The sequence below is a fragment of the Pipra filicauda genome, unplaced genomic scaffold, assembly GCF_003945595.2.
Source record: "Pipra filicauda isolate LSUMZ 115617 unplaced genomic scaffold, ASM394559v2 scaffold195_size2193078_pilon, whole genome shotgun sequence".
NCBI classification, from domain to species: Eukaryota; Metazoa; Chordata; class Aves; order Passeriformes; family Pipridae; genus Pipra; species Pipra filicauda.
In genome coordinates, this window is record NW_024104304.1 from 1,046,949 (window position 1) to 1,065,066 (window position 18,118).

Here is an 18,118-nt window from a genome sequence, read left to right on the forward strand (position 1 = left end):
ACTTGTTCATCTTAACTAGTCCCACTTTGTTTCTCTCTTGGGACAGCTGAAGGGTCTCTTCTGGTCAGGTGGACCAAAATGTTCTGTGGTTGCTTTCAAGGTGCTGTGTATTTTTTTGTTTGTTTTGTTTTGTTGTTGTGTTGTTTTGTTTCACCTTTATCACTTGCAGCAATATTTTGAAGATTTACAGTAGTTTTATTTGCTTTGTCCATGAAAACCTCACAGCTTTGCTTGCATATTCATATCTCACAGTGGTGATCATCATTCTGCTGCTTTACTTTCCTTTTAACTTTTTTTTTAACAAGTGTCAATCCTAATATAAGTCTATTTCTTCTTGTTCTATCCACTAGTTGAGAAAGATGGGGTTGTTTCCCCATTTGTTTGTTTTTCCCTTTTCTTTGTATTTCTACCTCTCATTATACTTTCTTGTTATTTCTTCTTTTATCCTTTCTTTGTATAGTGACTTGTTGTTTTTGTGAGTGTCCTTTGCAATTTTTACAGCCTTCAGTTTTAGACCAGATTTTCTTGTTTGATCCTGTTCTCCAGAGCTCTTGCAGTGTCCCCAGCCTCATGGCATTTCACTGTGTAATCTGCTCCTGTTTTAATATGCAGGTTAGAAACTGAAATATTAAGTTTTAGTTTAAAACTAAATAGTATCGAAACTTTGCTTGGTATGTCCTACTATTTTTGGTTAAATTTTTCCATGCGTGGCTTTTCCAATGGGTTTTGAACACAGATTATAGACGATTCTGTGGAACTGTTCGGTCATTTGTTTGTGAAAGTATCTTTCAGTGACTTTAGGGCCTTTTGACACAATATGATACTTGCTTCTTTCCCTGTCTCCGAGGTTTGGTGCACTGCCATAAAGTGCAATAATTGGAATAACACAATTTAATTTTTGACAGACACAGGTGAATTGCTACTTGTCTCTGGGGGTTTTTTTTCCTAAGTGTTGTTGCATGCTTTGAATTGTTGCTGTACTTTCCAGAAATTTAACTGGATATACTGGAATGTAGAGTGGAGCAGAAGGCAAAGTTTTATCCTTAATTTATTTTTGGATGATGTTCTGGTCATCATCTTGATTGTTCCGATTTCATGTGACCCATCTTTCTTATCTTCAGACTGTTTGTGCCTTGAAATAGATATATTTACTCTTTGTTGCTTCCACAAGAAATGAAAATTAATAGTTATTATTATGTCTTTATCTGTGGTGTAAGAATGATGTATAATTGAATTTATATTCTCTGCAATGCCTCTGTCCGGTGTTATCTTTCTGCAGTGTGCAAAAGAAATAAACTTCAAAGTGTAGTATATTTCATTTTGAATACATCTGTGTTGCTTTTTTTTCTCCACAGAGGATGAAAAAAATCATGTTTAAGTTATTATAGAACTTCTTTACCTCTGAATAGCCTCTTGAAATTTAAAAAAATACTGTGAATTTTTTTTTATAACTTCTAGTTCAGATGCCTTATTTTAGGGTAACAGCCAGTTATTGCAGAATTAGCTGTCTTAATTTTTAAATGCTGTTATAAAGCATGTTATTTTAATAAATGCTTTGGATCATAATAATGTGGAAGAAATGGCAGATGGGAATAGTCAGTTGAGGGAGCTAACGCTCTGTAGTGCATCATTTGAGAGGAAAGAATAAGAACTGCAAAATAAAACGGAAAGTGCAAAATGCGTAAGTGTTAGAATTTTTTTGCGCTGTAGCTCTTTGATGGTGCAGTTGAAGTGCTTTTTTAGCAGCTTTAAGCAGTAGAAATTAAACTTCTTTAATTTCCATTTTTATGATCAGAGTACTCCTATGAGAGACTTTCTGATATCGCTATTATGCTTTCTTCAAAAGCATTTATCTTAGTAGTGGGGCAGTTGTATAAATATTTGTAATTTAGCTTCTTGAAAAAATGCTTTATGACTGCCTTTATTGGATACAGAAGATCCTAAAGTCAGAATTTGATTAATGAGAACGGGGACTAGTTTGTGTCCCTAGTAAGTACAGATACTCAATATCACGTCTATCCACCAAAAGACTGTGACTATAATTATCCATTTTGGTAGCAGCTGTTTAAACCAAAATGTTCTTCTGATAGGGTTTATGGCTGATCATTTTAGATGTATCAAATAATATTTCTTCCTTTCCCAGACAGGATGGGGAAAATGCCTAAAAGTAAAAATTGTCTAAACCTTAATTTTACTGTCCAAACAGGCTTAGGTTTGCATTTGTTAAGGAAATGGTTCTGAATTTTATCTTAGTTTTCCACTACTTAAATCTTATATTTGTCCCTTTGCTTGAAAATCAGCAATGCTTGTCTTACACGTGACAGCAAAGGTCAGAAGTGATGCCTAAGTGGGAAACAGTGCCTTATTGCCAAAGTAACCTAAAAGTATTTTTTTTTCAGTCAGCTCCATGCTTAAAGTCATAATAGAAACAAAATTGTATCTGGAAAGGCTGAGGAGTAGGGTAATTTTTTAAATGCTAGAGTTTGTTAAATGAGACAGTGAAACACGTATACCATTAGTGCTTTAGAAAACATGGCGGGTTATTCTCGTCCTAAAGTACTTAATTTCAAAAGAAGTAATAAATTTCTTAGTTTAATCATTTAAGTTTCAGAAGATAGATTAAAGTGAAAACAAATTGTGGCTTTGTCATAGAATTGACTGTTGCTTTCTTAAAATTCTTTTTTGTTCCAGATAAAGGAAACACCGTTGATATCTAGGTTTATCGCTACTACAGTAGTTGACTGTTGTTATGTTTGTATGTTCCTTACTGGGAGACTTAGAAACACCAAAATTAAGTAGTTGCACATGTATAGTGGTATAATGTGTGCATGCATCTTTATCTCTTCATTAAAGCAGAGTAAGGATTTAAAATTTATTTTGAAATTTTTGAACTACCTCACTGACTATGTTTGTGTAACTAAGCCTTACATATTAAATTATTCATATTTTAATCTAAATTTATGTGTCTTTGTGTTTCCTGGACAGTTCTGTGTTTAAAAATCAATGAATAAACTGCACGTAGAAAACAAAAAGCCTAGAAATAATACAGCTTGTCCTGACTACTTGCTTCTTCCCCTTCCTCTCATGCCTTCCCTTTTTATGTCTTTATTTTCGTAAATTTTCTAAGTCTGAGAGACTTATGCTGAAGTGTTGAATTGTCTCAAGCTATGCTACCTGACCCACTGTCACTGAAATGGGAAGATCCTTTTCCTGTTGTTCTTTGCTTAGGCAAACCAAAGGCTGACATAGTGGTCAGCATTTTACTATACTGGCTGCAAACAAAGGAAGCAAAACTAGTGAATTGTTTTCTCTGAGGTGAGTTGAATCAGTTCAGTGTGGAAAGTCAGATGTTCACCAGATGAGACCCTCAGAAGAGTTCTGTGTTTTGTTTTGGGCTTTTTTTTTTTTGGTTTGTTTGTTTTTTAATGTTTTGAACAACACCAGTGATCCTGGTGAGGATCACTGAGTGCTGTCAAACGTTAAGCAACTTGTTTGTCTTTCTAGACTTGATTAGAATCCTGAATGCTGTATTTAGTTCTGTCTAGGTTTTAATGATTACTGAAATGTGTTCTTCCAAGTGCCATTTTAGAGATGAAACTATTAAATAGACAAACCATAGTATTCTTGTTAAAATAATTTAAAAAATAAAAACAACAGAAAAAAATAATCTTTTCCAGCTTCTGTGAACCGAGAAAAATTGGGATTCATGGTTTCATGGTGCTCTGTATGTAGAGATACAGGCATAACCTGACTGAAAGGTTGAGTCTGACTTTAGACTATGAAGAGCATATTTCTTTGCATTGCATCTTCAATCAATTTTACGGGAAAGTGGTGAAATCAGTAATGCCAATGGAAGGTTATTTTTCATGTTCCAGTCTTTAGGGAAGCAAATTCTATTTTTAAATGCATTCTGGAGTTGTCTCTCAGCTTTAGTTAGGGGCTAGGGATGCCCTTCTTTCTTCTTTCTCTTTCTCTATCACCTGAAAACGTCAAGGTGATGGAAATTCAGAGAAAAGGCAAGGATCAAAGTCTTTGCAGGGCTGCTGAAGGTGTGTCTAACCTATAAGATACTTGAGGCTGTAAGATGTAAATTATTTTACAGCATTATAGGTATTATTTATTTATATTATAAATAGTACTTTGCAATAATATTTGTGTTTGTTTAAAAAATACAATTTTTGATAAAACTATTTTTGGGAACACTGTCCACAGTCTTATCCAAATCTTCAGTCATGGCCCATTAACCTATTTTTTGTGAGGTTTCACCAGGATAACTTTTACCCCAACAATGTTAAATTGTTTGCTAGTACATGGAAGAAAAAGTAAAATCACTGTGACTTTACATCTGTACAATTTAGTCAAATTACTGTACAAATTAGTCAAATAAAGAAGGAGCTAGACAACTTGTGAAGTTTGGAGTCAGTATAATTATGTGTGTCTTAAAGATAAAACCCCATTGAAATTAAGTGTAATACTGAAAAAAGTGGTTTTGTGGATGAAAATGAGCTAATTGGTTTTGGAAGAACAAATTCTCGTTCTCCACCCAGTGTTGTTGGCCTGTTTATAAAACAGTCTCTGGACTGTTTTAATAGTGTTCTGCAAAAAAAACCCCCACCCACTCTATCTTTGGCTTGGGTTGATGTGTTTTTTAGTAAGATATCCTAGAAGAAATAATGCAACTGTAGTGCAACTACAATGTGTTATGCTGTTTTTATTCAAAGACACTGTCACTGAGGATTTGGAATGACATGATAGACTGGGCTCTCTTAAACAATTTCTAGTAAGAAAGCATAAAAATGTTAGATTTGAAAAATGGAAGCCACTATTTTGGAATTAAAATTTGAACTTTGGTCTATAGCAGGTGAAAGACATCCTTGCAGGCTGATATGGTGACTTAGATTTAGACAAGAAATAGATCATCTGGAGGGAGTTGTGGGGTTTTAGTGGCTTTGTGTGAAATTTGTATATAGTTTAGCGTGTCATGTTTGAAAAGCAGGAATTTTTCAAAGTCTATCAAGAAGTAGATTGGTAATGAGAACATTTTATAGAAAATGTTTTCTAGTTGCATTTACAGAAACTTATTTAATTGTTTTGATACAGCTACTTTGTTAAAGAAAAATGGTTTCCTTACAGGCTCTTTTTCCCTAAGCTTTACATTTTCAAATGCAGAAATATAATGCTATTGTGTATTTCCTCTGTCTTCAAAGTTACATTCTTCTGTCTTGCTGTCGTCTCTGTTATTATTTTTTAAAGCTGTTTTTCCTGAGAGAGTACCTCAAGATGCAGACAGGGTAACCATAAGCCTTCTTGACATTGCTGCCTTGGCCATTTCATATGCATCTATCAAATCACTTTTTTTTTGCTAAGGTACTTCTGCAAGTTTGAAACTAAAGGGTCCTTCCTATGAATTCCAAGAAAAGTGTTTTGTTTCATTTTCTCGAGGTTTTCAATTGAGAAGGAAAAAAATTTTGTTCAAATGCCTATTTAACTGCATGTCATTGTTGATCAGTAAATTAGATATTCTGCCCCATTCAGAGAAGAAAACTGCTTATGCACAACTCTTTCCGTGGAGGGGAAGGACAGAGTGTCTTTTTTATCTTGCATTTGGAGTCTGGGCATGTGTTGCATGTGATGGCCTGGGCTTGGTTCCTGACTAGTCTCTAAGAACTACCTTGACTGCAACCTTACATCACTTCACCATAGATAATGGAGCACACATCCAGTTTATGGACAGCAGTGTCTCACAACGTTATGCTTTGATGACATCTCTGTCCATCTGTATTTTGAGAAGGTATTCTATGCTTCTTAACACTTAATCCCTTTCACTCAGGGACTACTTCCATTATACTTTATCAAGAACATATTATGCAAATGTATGCAGTTTTGGGCACCACAATATAAGAAAGCTATAAAGAGGAAACTGAGGAGAGACCTCATTGCAGTCTACAACTTTCTTGTGAGGGGAAGAGGAGGGGCAGGCACTGATCTCTTCTCTGTGGTGACCAGTGACAGGAGCCAAGGGAATGGCCTGAAGTTGTGTCAGGGGAGGTTTAGGTTGGATATTAGAAAAAGATTCTTCACCCAAAGAGTGGTTGGGCACTGGAACAGGCTCCCAGGGAAGTGGTCACAGCACCAAGCCTGACAGAGTTCAAGAAGCGTTTGGACGATGCTTTCGGGCACGTGATGTGACTCTTGGGGATGGTCCTGTGCAGGGCCAGGAGTTGGACTCTGATCCTTGCGGGTCCCTTTCCATTCAGGATATTCTGTGATTCTGTGATGTGTGTTAATGTATATGCAGTATTTAAGTTTTTGTATTAGGAAGTGTAACACTGTGATTTTTCAAGCTAGAAATTTTGGGTTAAATACTTCAAGTTGTTAAATAGAGCATTGTTGCTTAACTTACCTGGAAAAGCGCTAACATTTAGAGGACAATAAATATACCATTGTTCTCACTCCTTAAAAAAAAAAAGTTAAATTTATGAATATAAGATTATATATAATTTTGTTAAAAGTCAGGATTTAAAAATGAGCTGAAAGTGATGTTTTTGTTAAAAATCTGACAAAGTCCTTACTAAGTGCCATTGATTCATCCTGCTTTGTTTTAATGCATAGAATAAATTCAGAGATGAGCAAGGATTGTCATGAGTTTTATTTTAAAGAGATTGACTTTTAAAAAGTATGTTTTCCAGTTCTTGTGTTAATTTTTAGAATGATTGTATTTTAAAATCTGACCTTTTGCTTCATAAGGAAGGTTGCTTAACACTATTGACCACTAGTGTTTTGCTGGTTTCTGCTTAATTAATTATTAGTGTTCATGTGCTGAATATGTAATTCTTTTTCCCTTTTCAGCTAAACTGGTGATATATTTACAGTTGAAGTAATCTTTTCATTCATGTTAGTTAAAAAAAGCCTTATTCTAAAGTATTTCAGCAGTTTTAAAACAACTTCTCCATTTTAGGTTAGTGAAGACCTGAAAACTGAACTGGCAAATGAGCTGTGTGCATCAACTCCTGGCCTCAGTCTGCCTAAAGTAAAAGAACAAATGTTCTATAAGGTAAGTAGAAATTGCTAAGTTCCTCAGATCTGCATTCATTCTCTCTTAGTTAAATGTGCAGTTACTAGTTTTAAGTTTACCCAATACTAACAGTTAATCCAACTATCTAAATTAACTGAGACTAATGAGAGTTTCTCTGCTTCATGTGGGTATAAGGGTAGAGAGAGGGACTGGGAAAATGAAGGGAGCTTTAAACTACTATGCATGTCTTCTGTCCTCTTCTGCTATCCTTTGCTTTTGACACAGAAATGGCCTTAAGTTTTAATGTTTCCCAGACAAATGACTTAATTTGCCTGGCTGAAGGACAATTCAGGATGGAGACATTCTCAAATATCTGTTGCTGAAACTATGTTTGGTCTGATTGTATTAATCTGGAATTCATTTTGTGAGAGAACAAGGGGAGAGGAAAGAAGTTTCTAAATGGAGCCCACTGATTCTTTGGAGCGAAATTGAGTTCCAGATCTGTTAGCAAGACCTCTTAAATGTAGCTTACATGAATCAAATATTTCGAGACATCTGAAACAGAAGGCCAGCAGAAGTCCATTTTCAAATATCAAATCAGTAAGCGGTGCAAAGCTACATAAATGAGTTAATAATTGTAGATAGGAGCTTTGAAGTGTCTTATTTCGATGAGTTGCATGACTTTCCGTAAGCAAACAGTATTTTTCCACCAAAATAATGATCAGCTATTCCTATGTCAGCATGTAATTTCACAATCTTTGCATTTTGTCTGGAGACAGTGTTAAAGGACAGAGAAAGACTTAAAGCTTTACTGGTCCATCTTGAATCTCAGGGCTGTAAACATTGTTACTGCATTATTTTGCTCTTCCAAAAGGTGTGTTTTTCTTCTTTCTCAGGTTGGACTTGCGGATGCTGTAGATCTATTTAGAACCAGAAGAGTATTTGTTAAAGATGGCTTTGCATATGTGCCATTTAAGGAGATTGATGCGATTGTTTTGAATAACTACAGAACAAAATTATCTAAAGCGTTGGCGGTAAGTCAGACAGTCTGATTTTTACAACTTTTGTTGCGTTATTTAGTGACACTCTTGGACAGTAGCTTTTTTGGACTTTTAAATTTGTCTGCTTCCATCTGTAGAATACCAAAAATGCTATCAAAAATACTGGCAGCACTAAAAAAGTTCATTATAAGCTGAGCGTTCATAAATTTTAAATGGAATTTAGCTAATGATGCGCATTGCAAAGAAATTTCTGCTAGAGGATTTTAGAATTGTTTCTCACAGAGGCAGTAATATGACCTTTCATTCAAAATGTTAGCCCTATGCACACAACTGTTTTTTCTACTCATCTCTTTTCTCCCGCAACATTTTGCGACAGTTTTTTGTTGGAACAAGTAAAATAGTTTTTTTTAATTGTTCTCTTTCTTTTGTTAGTAAGAACTGAAATGAGCTAAGTCAGAACATATCAGGCAAAAGTAAAGTCTTTGTTGTATGAATATTTGAGGTATCACATCTGGTTAGGACACCTATAGTAAATACTGTATGTCAATGTTCTTCTGTTAGTAATTCGGTGATCAATTCAGGAATTGCCAGTTTATGGTTCATTGGGTTTAAAAGTTGGTGACCATGTCTAATGCACAGAATTTTAGTCCAAGAAAATGCAACATTGAATAACATGAAGGCAGTTTAGATTGCTTTTTGAATGTGTTTTCAAAGCCTTGTATTGCTATGTCACATTAATATCAAGGTTGACCGTGAACATTTAGTAAACAAACAGTGTGAAGTAAAAATGCATTCCTTTAACAAATTAGAAAATTAGCATACTGGCATCTTCTTAATTTTGAATATAACTGGAGCTTGTGGAATTCTTTAATGTGCAATGAAAATTGTGATACATTTTCATTAGAACTCTTTAATACAACTGCAACTGGAGATATCTGTATTTCAGTTGATGCATAATGTTCTTGCTGAAAGCTGATAACATTTATGTAGGATTTAAAACCAATTAATGTTTCTATAGAAGTGTAGCTAAGTACACAGGTTATCTGCATCTATTTAAAATACTTGTGAGAAGCTTTGTGTACTTCTGGAATTTGCCTGTTGTGTAAGTAGCTGAGAAACTGAAAAACAGTAGGAACTGTGATGAGTAGGCTTCCTGACTTTTCGGTCTGAGCAGAAATCTGCAACTTTTTCTTATGAACACATGCACTATATTACATATGAACACACACACCCTATCTTACATATTATTAATTTAACCCAGATTACTTTGTTAAAGCCAATAGCTGTTTTATAGTAAATATAGATACTTCATATATACATATATGTATACACACTATATAAAACTTCTTTATATTATGCTTTGTAGTCATGGCTTAGGAATTTGAACACTTGTGAGCTAGGAAAATTATCTTCTACAGAACTGCTGTCTTTTAAGTTATTACAGTATTTCAGGTTTGCATTAATTTTTTGTTTTAATGCATAACCTTTGTTTATTGAAGTTGACCATATTTTCTGACTAAAGAATAAAAGAAGATTAGTGTTCTATTGCAGAGCTTTTGATTGAAGTTAGGGGTTTTTGATCACTAGTTTAATGTGAGAAACTGTGTTTAATAGACTGTTTCAGCTATTTTTAGCCAGGACAGTGCACTGCTAAGAGATGCTAGGAATATTATTAATTGGAGTCTTTTGGAAATGAAGGGCAAAATTCCATCGTGTTTTACAGAGGTCAATCTAACCTTATTCTGTTACAGCAGAGGCATAACTGAAGTGTGATACTTGGTAGCTGGATACTTAGTGTAGTTTTCAGTGGAACAAAACTATAAGCATGAATTACACTTCAGTAAAACTGTAAGAATACACTTTTAAATAAAGCACTGTATGAAGGAATCTTTTTCAAATCTAAAGATGGTAATGGTTGCTGTTCTGCAACATACAAATTTGGAGGATAATCTTTAATGATTTTCTTCAGCCATATCTGGACTGAAGAGGCACATTTAAACAGAAGTTGTGACACAGTAGCACAATTCCAGTATTGTTTGTGAAAAGTGGTAGTTGAAATAGTCTTTGATCTAGACCTAAGTTCTGCAAGTACAGCTGTTTTAGCTGTACGTGGTAGGACATGGATGCTGGGAGTGTCTGCTGCAGAGGAGAAATCAGTCAAGAGAAGTGTGCTTCACTTCAAGCACTTTGGTAGTATACAACTTTGACAGAAGTCTTGACAACTTTGCACAGAAGTTGTGCATCATGGTCAAACTTAATTAAGAAGTAATAGAGCATTAAACATCATCACTGGGCTGGTTATTTAATTTGTCTTTTAATGAATGTATTTGATAACATTACCACTTCAGTAAGCATTACTTATGTTTTCTTTGAGAGTATGTTTTAGTGGGTTTGCAGCATCTGGCTTTTTACACTTTGTTTTCAGCACTTTCTAATGGGCAATCCTTTTTTAATTTGAACTTGAGAATTAAACATCTTAACAGTGTGATAATCCAAATTAGGCTCGAATGCTGTTTCTAAAGAAGGGGTTTGTATCTTCACAGGGTCATAAAATTAGGTTAAATACTTGTATCTTCTGTGGGGTAGTTTGACTTTGGCCAATACTTCTGTCTTTGACGGTCTGTTGTAAGCTTCTAAGGGACAAAATACCCTGATTATAGACAGTGGAAAGATGGTCTTTCAAACATATAGTTTTGAGGAATCCTTCTTACAGCTTTCATTAGTGGTTCAATTCTTCAAAGTTAAAGCAGTGTAGTTTTCTTGTATGGGTAGGTTTGCAGTTATAAGAATATAATAATATTGATTATTAATACTTGATGCATGTTTTGCCTCCTGGAGCTTATTTGATGCTACTCCAAGCAGTCACATGCACAGGTTTTTGGAAGGAGTTATGCCTACACAGGAGTGATATTATGATGAAGGCCTGCTCTGTCTTTTCCAAGGTGCTCTGAAGCTGTACACTTTATGGGACTGTGCTTGTGCTAAAGTTGCTCTTCCTAGGTCTTGAAAGCATTGAATAATTTGGGTGGTTACCTAGTCTTGTTACATTGCTCACTACATTGCAGACTTGTGTCACCATCCTGCGTGTTACAGAGTGATTCTAGTCGGGGTTGTAAAGGAGAATAGAATGAGAGTAAATTGATGTGTTGACACAGCTTTGAGAGAACAGTAAATAATTCATAGGACTGACCTTTTAAAAAAGTTTTATGTTGATACTGGCAGAAATTCAGTTCAGTCAGTTACACTTTAATCGCTTTCTAGTCAAGCCCATGAAGCACTGAGCTGTTTTGGTTTATCATTTAAAAATAAGTTTGACATCCTGACTGTGGCTATTCCTTGAGGCTCAATAACAGGGGGAGTTAATATTAGTTAAGCCTTCTTGGCAATTGCAAGTGCAACTGAAGAAGTTAATGTTATGTGTAAAATCAATACTGGGAAGACCTTTCTGTATTCTCTGACCCATTTGATAGTAAATAATTTCCCTGTGCCATTAATGATGATTAAACTAGAGGAAGGCTTAAACATTTTCTGTAACAGCATGTAAGCTGTAATGTTAGCTCTACAATTGTTTTATAACTTAACGCAATTTAAATTCATCAAAGTTTGCTTTGTGTTTTATTCATGAGGGTTGGTTTCACTGTGTTTATGCTAATACACAAAAATATGGATCTTATATTTGAGGAAAGTAGGACTTTTTGGTCGTTTTGTGGCTTTTTTGTTTGTTTGTTTGTTTGTTTTTGTTTTTGTTTTTTTTGTTTGTGTTTTTTGGTTTGGTTTTGTGTTGGTTTTTTTTTTTAAATCGGAAGATTCACCTTAGTGTTATGGCTCAGACCAGCAGACCCACATCAGAGCTGTGTTTTACTCAATACTATACAAATTGGGATTGCTCCAGAGAAATCTGAAGTGGGACAAAAGGGGGAGAGGATGGAAGGAGCTGACAAATCATAATCTGCAACTGGTCTTTATCAACAGTGTCCTCAAATAATTGAGAAAATGACTTAATATTACATTGGCAGTTGTCTGACAGGTTTGAAATGGAGTTTGTGTTGGACAGCAGTTTGCCTCCACAGTTCCTACCCTGTCTGGAAAACCACAAGGGTTGTAGGGGTGGGTGTTACGACCCGTCCCAGGGAAAGGGGAGGGGGGGTAACTCAGGTTTTTATCAATAATTCCCTTGGGGTGGATTAAAGTGAAACGACACTAAATAATTGGTGTCTGAAAACAAAGTTTATTTTAACAATTTTGTATCAACGAGTATGCTAGCGTTTTGGGTGTTGTCATACAACAATGCAACATAGAGATAACCTTTGGTGGGGGGAGAAACTGCTTAGAGGAGAGAAAAAAACAGGATGAGAGTAAGGGAAAAGAGAAACTGAGAGTGCAAAAGAAATGGATATAGTCACCGCCCACTGGGTCCAGTGATGCTTGAGAGCGATGGTCTTGATTCGCAGGTGGTGGGGGAGAATGAGAACCCCGAAATCCCAAAGTCACCAGTCAGTTTATATACCCTCAGCATGCTTTTGCACCTCCCTGGGACGAGGAGTTGTTTGCCTTTTTAGGGCTTAGCACTGGAAGGAGGGATGGGCCCAGCTGCCCATCTGAGGTATAATGCAAAAGTCAAAAGCCTGCAAACTCCTGGAATGCATAAATCATTTACCATTTCAGTCTCTGACAGTGGGCAGCACCTCCCGCCTACCCCAAGTGTTGCAGCATTTGGTGTGAGCTTCCCTGTGCTGTTTGATCCCCTCAAATAATGTCATTTCTGAAGATGCGTTTAGGTTTTTTTTAAACTGCTTTTCTCATAGTACCGTTTAGTACTTAGTGTCTGATACAAGTCCTCCTCCTATGTGATTGATCAGAAAATCTTTTACATAGAGGTTATGATTTTAGGTTGAGTCTATAAAATGCTCCTTTTATTATTAAAATAGCACTAGTAGTTTTAAACCTGTGTACTGCTGCCAGTGGCCTGGCAACAAGGACTGCAGGGTAGCTCTGTGAGGAGAGGACAGGGATACCCTGTGCTGGAAACACATTTCCAGCTGGCTCTGAGCCACCCACCACAGGGCACAGGTGAGCCCACAGCCAAAGGGGGGCACCTTGGGGACAGTGTGTGTAAGAAAGGGCAAAACACCTGGCAGAGAGAGGAGGAGGCAGCCAAAAGGAGTGAGAAGCAGCAGAGACACTCTCCATGACACTGGAGCAGGTCTCCATGCCACTCAGGAGGAACCCACACTGGAGCAAGTGGAGAGTTCTTGTGGGGAACCTATGCTTAAGGATTTTTATATTCTTGAAGGACTGCATCCCATGGGAGAAAGCCCATGCCAGAGCAGGGGAAATATGTGAGCAGGCAGGAGGTGTGGAGAGGAGCTGTTCCAGACCGACCACAGCTGCCCCTGCCGTCCCGTCCGCCCCCTGCACTGCCCTCGGTGGAAGGTGTGGGAGTCTGGGGTGAAAGAATACAGTTTGGCTTAAGAGAGAGGGGAGCAAAGGCCTTGGCTTAATGTTTGTCTCTGCTCCTCACTACCTGAATCTGTTTTAACTGACAGTAAATTACATTAATTTTCCTCTAGCTGAGTCTGTTTTCTTGCAGTGGTAATTGATAAGCCATCTCCCTGTCTGTATCAGTAGCTGGGTGGGAGTTTGGCCCTTAGGTTGTGGTGGGTTAACTATGGCTATTCTTTTAATTTTTAGTCACGAGGCTTGTAGATCTGTTGAGGTTGGATGCTGGAGGGCAGTAAGTTCAGCACTCTGGTTCCAGCTCACAGAGTCGTGTTAGCTTCTGTGTTTCCTGGGCTCCTTCTCTGAAACAGCTCTCGGAAAAATTCAAGAGGTGGGGATCCTAGATACTGAAAAACCTGACTCTGACTGGGATGTCTCTATCAGTATTTGCATCGACTAAATTGAATCATCATGTCATTTTACCGTAATGAACATTACAGTTCAGGAAATGTAATTATTCATGATAGCATAACTGAACTTTCCATTCATAGTCTAATGATGGTTTTTCAGTAGATTTATCATACTTGTATTTAAATCCTGCCTGTTTTTTCACCATCTTGAGCCTAGCAATTGAAGTAATAACTTGGCTGGTCTTTGAATTATTGAATTATTATTACTGCAAAAAAGTTGCTTTTGTGAAAACACTTTGTCAGAACATCATATAGGAACTAACAATCTTCAAATTAAAATATAAACTGGAAATAGCATAAACTGGTACTTTAAGAAATTGATTCCAGTGTTAATACATACAATCTTGGTGGAATGTGTTTTTCCCTAATTTAATTTCTGCTCTTTTTACCTTGAAATATGATCTTGTGTAATCTGATAAAATGTCTACGAATCAAATGGTTGGGTTTGGAGGATGTGGTGCAGAAAGAAAACCTTATGGTGTTTTCTAATTTTTGTATATTTTTTTATTGGTTGCTTTCCTGATTTGGCGTGTATCTTTTAAATAATTAGAAATGTTTACTCAAGTAAGTTGCTTTACTAATATTTGTAATGATTTGTCTTTTAAAATTAAATATTAGTCAAATATGCTATTTCAGTTGATTTATGCTATTTTCAAAGAACCTGTTAATTTGGGAGACGCATCAGTATAGGACCATCTGCAAAATGTTTTTGTCCTAAAACACCTATGTTTTCAAGCAGTGAAGCAAAAGGCTTTGTGTAGTGGCATTAATGTTGAGAAAGTATGATTGATGATGGTCTTGTCACTTGAAATTCTTTTCAGGTGTTATGCTCCCAGTGTTAACTTAAAGTAATTCGCTGTAACGTAAATGGATGATTTTTATAATATGCAAATACAAGGTTAGTAATGTAGTAACTTTGGCAGTGTAAGATAAAACGTGATTACAGTGACTTTGTCCTCTGAATCTCTCAGGTGAAAGTTTGCAGTGAAAGTTTTGCAGAGAAGCAGCAGTGCTTTTCTGAGATATTGTAAGGTCATTGTCTAGGGCACAAGTCTACTGAATAAAATGGTATACTTTTGAGTGGGAGAAGTGATATTAAGGGCAATGACTTCAAGAGTGTGTGTGGCAGAGAAAACTGAAGCCTGTACGTGGAATTGTTACCTGCAAGACAAAGGAACTCGCTGTACTTTTCTTTGTGGGCTTTTTTATTTTTTTGCCATGGCCCCTTAATTGTCCCATTGCTGGCTGTTTTCTGAAATACATCCTTAATTGAAGTACATGTATTCCTTCTAGAGACCACATAGATTGACAACGTAAAGTAATTGTAAATAATATTAGGAGGTTAAATGGAATTTAACTGTATTCAGTATTTTGTCTTTCTGTTTCTTGACTTGGCTTTTTGCATCTACTACAGAGCATAAGATTTTGTTGAGTACTATGTTTGCATCATAAACAGTTGCTGTGGTCTTTGCATACTCCTGTCTGGTTTGATTTGTATGGAAATGCTTTGATCTTCAAATCCATGTAGTTATTTCACGATAGTCAAGCTAACAAAGCAAGATTTGCAGTATTTGAAGCATGGGAAAGGCTTGCTTAAGTGTTAAGATGTTCCCCAAATTTGAGAAAAAACACTGGAATAAAATATATTAGTTGCAAGTACAATTTGATTTCTATGTTGTGTGGCAGATGTGATAACCTGGAAACTTGTCTCAGTTAATTTGGCACCTGTTTAATGTAATTTATTAATATACTGGTAACAGTAATTGGGGAATGATGCACTACAGTCAGTGAGAAAGAACTGTAATGGCATATGCAGTTGGTAAGTAAACAAAAGTCCATGTCTCAGGATGACACTGTGTTACAAATTTGCATTTTCTCCTGATTGTTTTCTTATGGGCTTCTGTGACCCACAGCTAATTGTATGTGATAACTGTAGCAGTATCTATCTGGAGTTGATTTCATCACCTGTGTTCTGGCTTAGCAAGTTTACGGAGCAAGCAAAAAGAAATGGGTTGAATCACTAAAAATTGTGATGACTAGCTTTTCAATTACATTATTTTTTTCTCATACATTTTTTAATGAAATATGGAGAGTGGCTATTTTCCTGAGTAAACTATTACGATATCCTAAGCCAGGGAATGTACGTTGCATGTGGAACATTAACGTGTTTTTGCCATCCCTGTTAATGATGAAGATCAGCTGACCTTTGGGGAAGGACTAAATCTTAAATCCTGTTTTCAATCAGAAGGAAAAATGGGAAATGACTGTCAGTACCTCAAAATCAGACATGAAATAAATTGAACACCTCATAGTCACATCAGGTGATAGACTGATAGAATCTTAACATATAGAGTCTTTTTAGAGGTTGGAGCACTTCTGTAAGCAGCAAGTGTAAGAGTAAATTATGCACAAGTTTCATCTCAAATGCCTTTGCCAAGATGTGTTTAAAAGAAATTCGACTGTAAGACTAATTAAAAAAACCCCACTAATTTTACTGATTACACAACTCAAGTGTTTTGAACTCTTTTCAGAAAAACTGTAGCAATATGCTTTTGAACTTACTGAATATTTATTTTCAAGCTTTTAAATATAGATGAACTGAGTATTTCTAGAAATGCTAGTCACCGTCACTGTTGCTATTGCTGATTTCTGGGTGGTCTCATTGTATAACTTTCCCTTTTACTACGGTTTCCCAAAGAAAATTTCATCTCTTAATGTAATTTTTCTGCAATTAATTGCTAATTTGCATATTTATAGCAGAGAGGAAGTGGACCTTTTTTGTAGTTCTTGTAAATGAAGATTATTTGTCAGCATATTTTTTCCTGGAAATAGGAAAGCAGGGTGTGTTTCAGAGGCACTATAGTTGAGCAGAATTTTTAGAACAAAATCAAACCCTGTTGTCTTCTGGACAGTCTGTACCGGCTGTCACTGAGATCTCTGGAGTCTGTCTTCCTGAAATATTAGAAACATGATTTAACTAGACTGAAAATATGAGCTGGAATAGTTAAACTTGGCTCTAGTAGCATTGGGCCTGTTGATGTACCCTGCCTGGCCCCCTCCCTTTCCACCTGTGACTTCATTTTGCATCTTTGGCTTGTAAAGAAGCGGATCATTATTTGAGCAATGGCTTGTCTCCAGGAAAGCATCAAATGCCTCTGCATTGCCTGTCCTCTGTTGCCAGGCTCCTATTGGATCATCACTTTATTCCTAGTGGCCAGCAACCTCCCTGCCTCAGGAGGGTACTGCTTGTATCCCTGAATATCTTGACTGCAGGGATACATTTTAAAGTTGGGTAATCAGTGTCTTATGCTCAGCTGATTCTGGTTGGTCTGTTGATTTAGCAAATTATCTCAGGTTATTTTATAGTTCATTCCTGATTTTTTTTCCTCTAAATTCCTGAATTTGTGACCTGCAAGGACATACTGACCTACTGATACAAACTACTTTTTACTGTGTAACAAGATATTTGTAGTTATTTTTCCATTTCTTTTTCCATTCCTTTTTGAGGATGTAGCCTTGTATTTCCATGAGAGGTGTACTGTATTGTATCTGCATATCGTTATCTCATGTGATCTGTTCAGCTTGAAGAAAGGTACTAGTTAGCTCAAGAGAGAGGGATCAGTGTTCCACCTTTACAGGTCTACCTTAGTCTGTCAGTCTTTCAAGCCTGTCTGAATTTACAAGAACTGGAGTCCTGAAAGATAACAGTAGCTTTGTGTGAAGCACTTTGACATTGGTGTGGACTGAAATTTCTTTGTCTGAGATGGTGTTCTTGAGGTGTGTAAGTAGGAGGTGGTCTAGTAGCAGTAAACTGTATTAGATTAGGCATGTCTCTATGGCCTTACCTGGGCTGCTTTTTGTTACTCCTTGGATCTTCTGTTACTGTGAAATAGAGAACCAAGAGTGGTTTTCCATAGATTCTGTGTGGGTTATATATGTTTGGTTGCATGTCAAGTGTAAGTATATATGTAAACTATTTTTATCATCTCATTTGATGATACCTCATCTGTCTGAGGGAGGAGGCACAAAAGTACTGTAATTTTGCTACAAAATATCCATTTTTGTAGTAAAAATGGATTTTGGAAGATCGTGATATATTAATTCAACATCTGTGGGTCGCAGGGAAGTGTCCAGCTATAAGTGAAATTTTGTAAAATCATGCATATGCTCTGCAGACTTTTGAAAGGACACTA

The 18,118-nt window shown here is 36.3% G+C and overlaps 1 protein-coding gene across 1 annotated transcript in view; it reads left to right on the plus strand.

Moving 5' to 3' along the window:
* Nucleotides 1-18,118, plus strand: part of PRIM2 (DNA primase subunit 2) — a 92,724-nt gene that overhangs the window by 11,306 nt on the left and 63,300 nt on the right. The window contains exons 5-6 of the mRNA XM_027730532.2: nucleotides 6,959-7,054; nucleotides 7,912-8,049. Coding sequence (XP_027586333.1) covers nucleotides 6,959-7,054; nucleotides 7,912-8,049 — 234 coding nt within the window. The remainder of the gene's footprint in view (nucleotides 1-6,958; nucleotides 7,055-7,911; nucleotides 8,050-18,118) is intronic.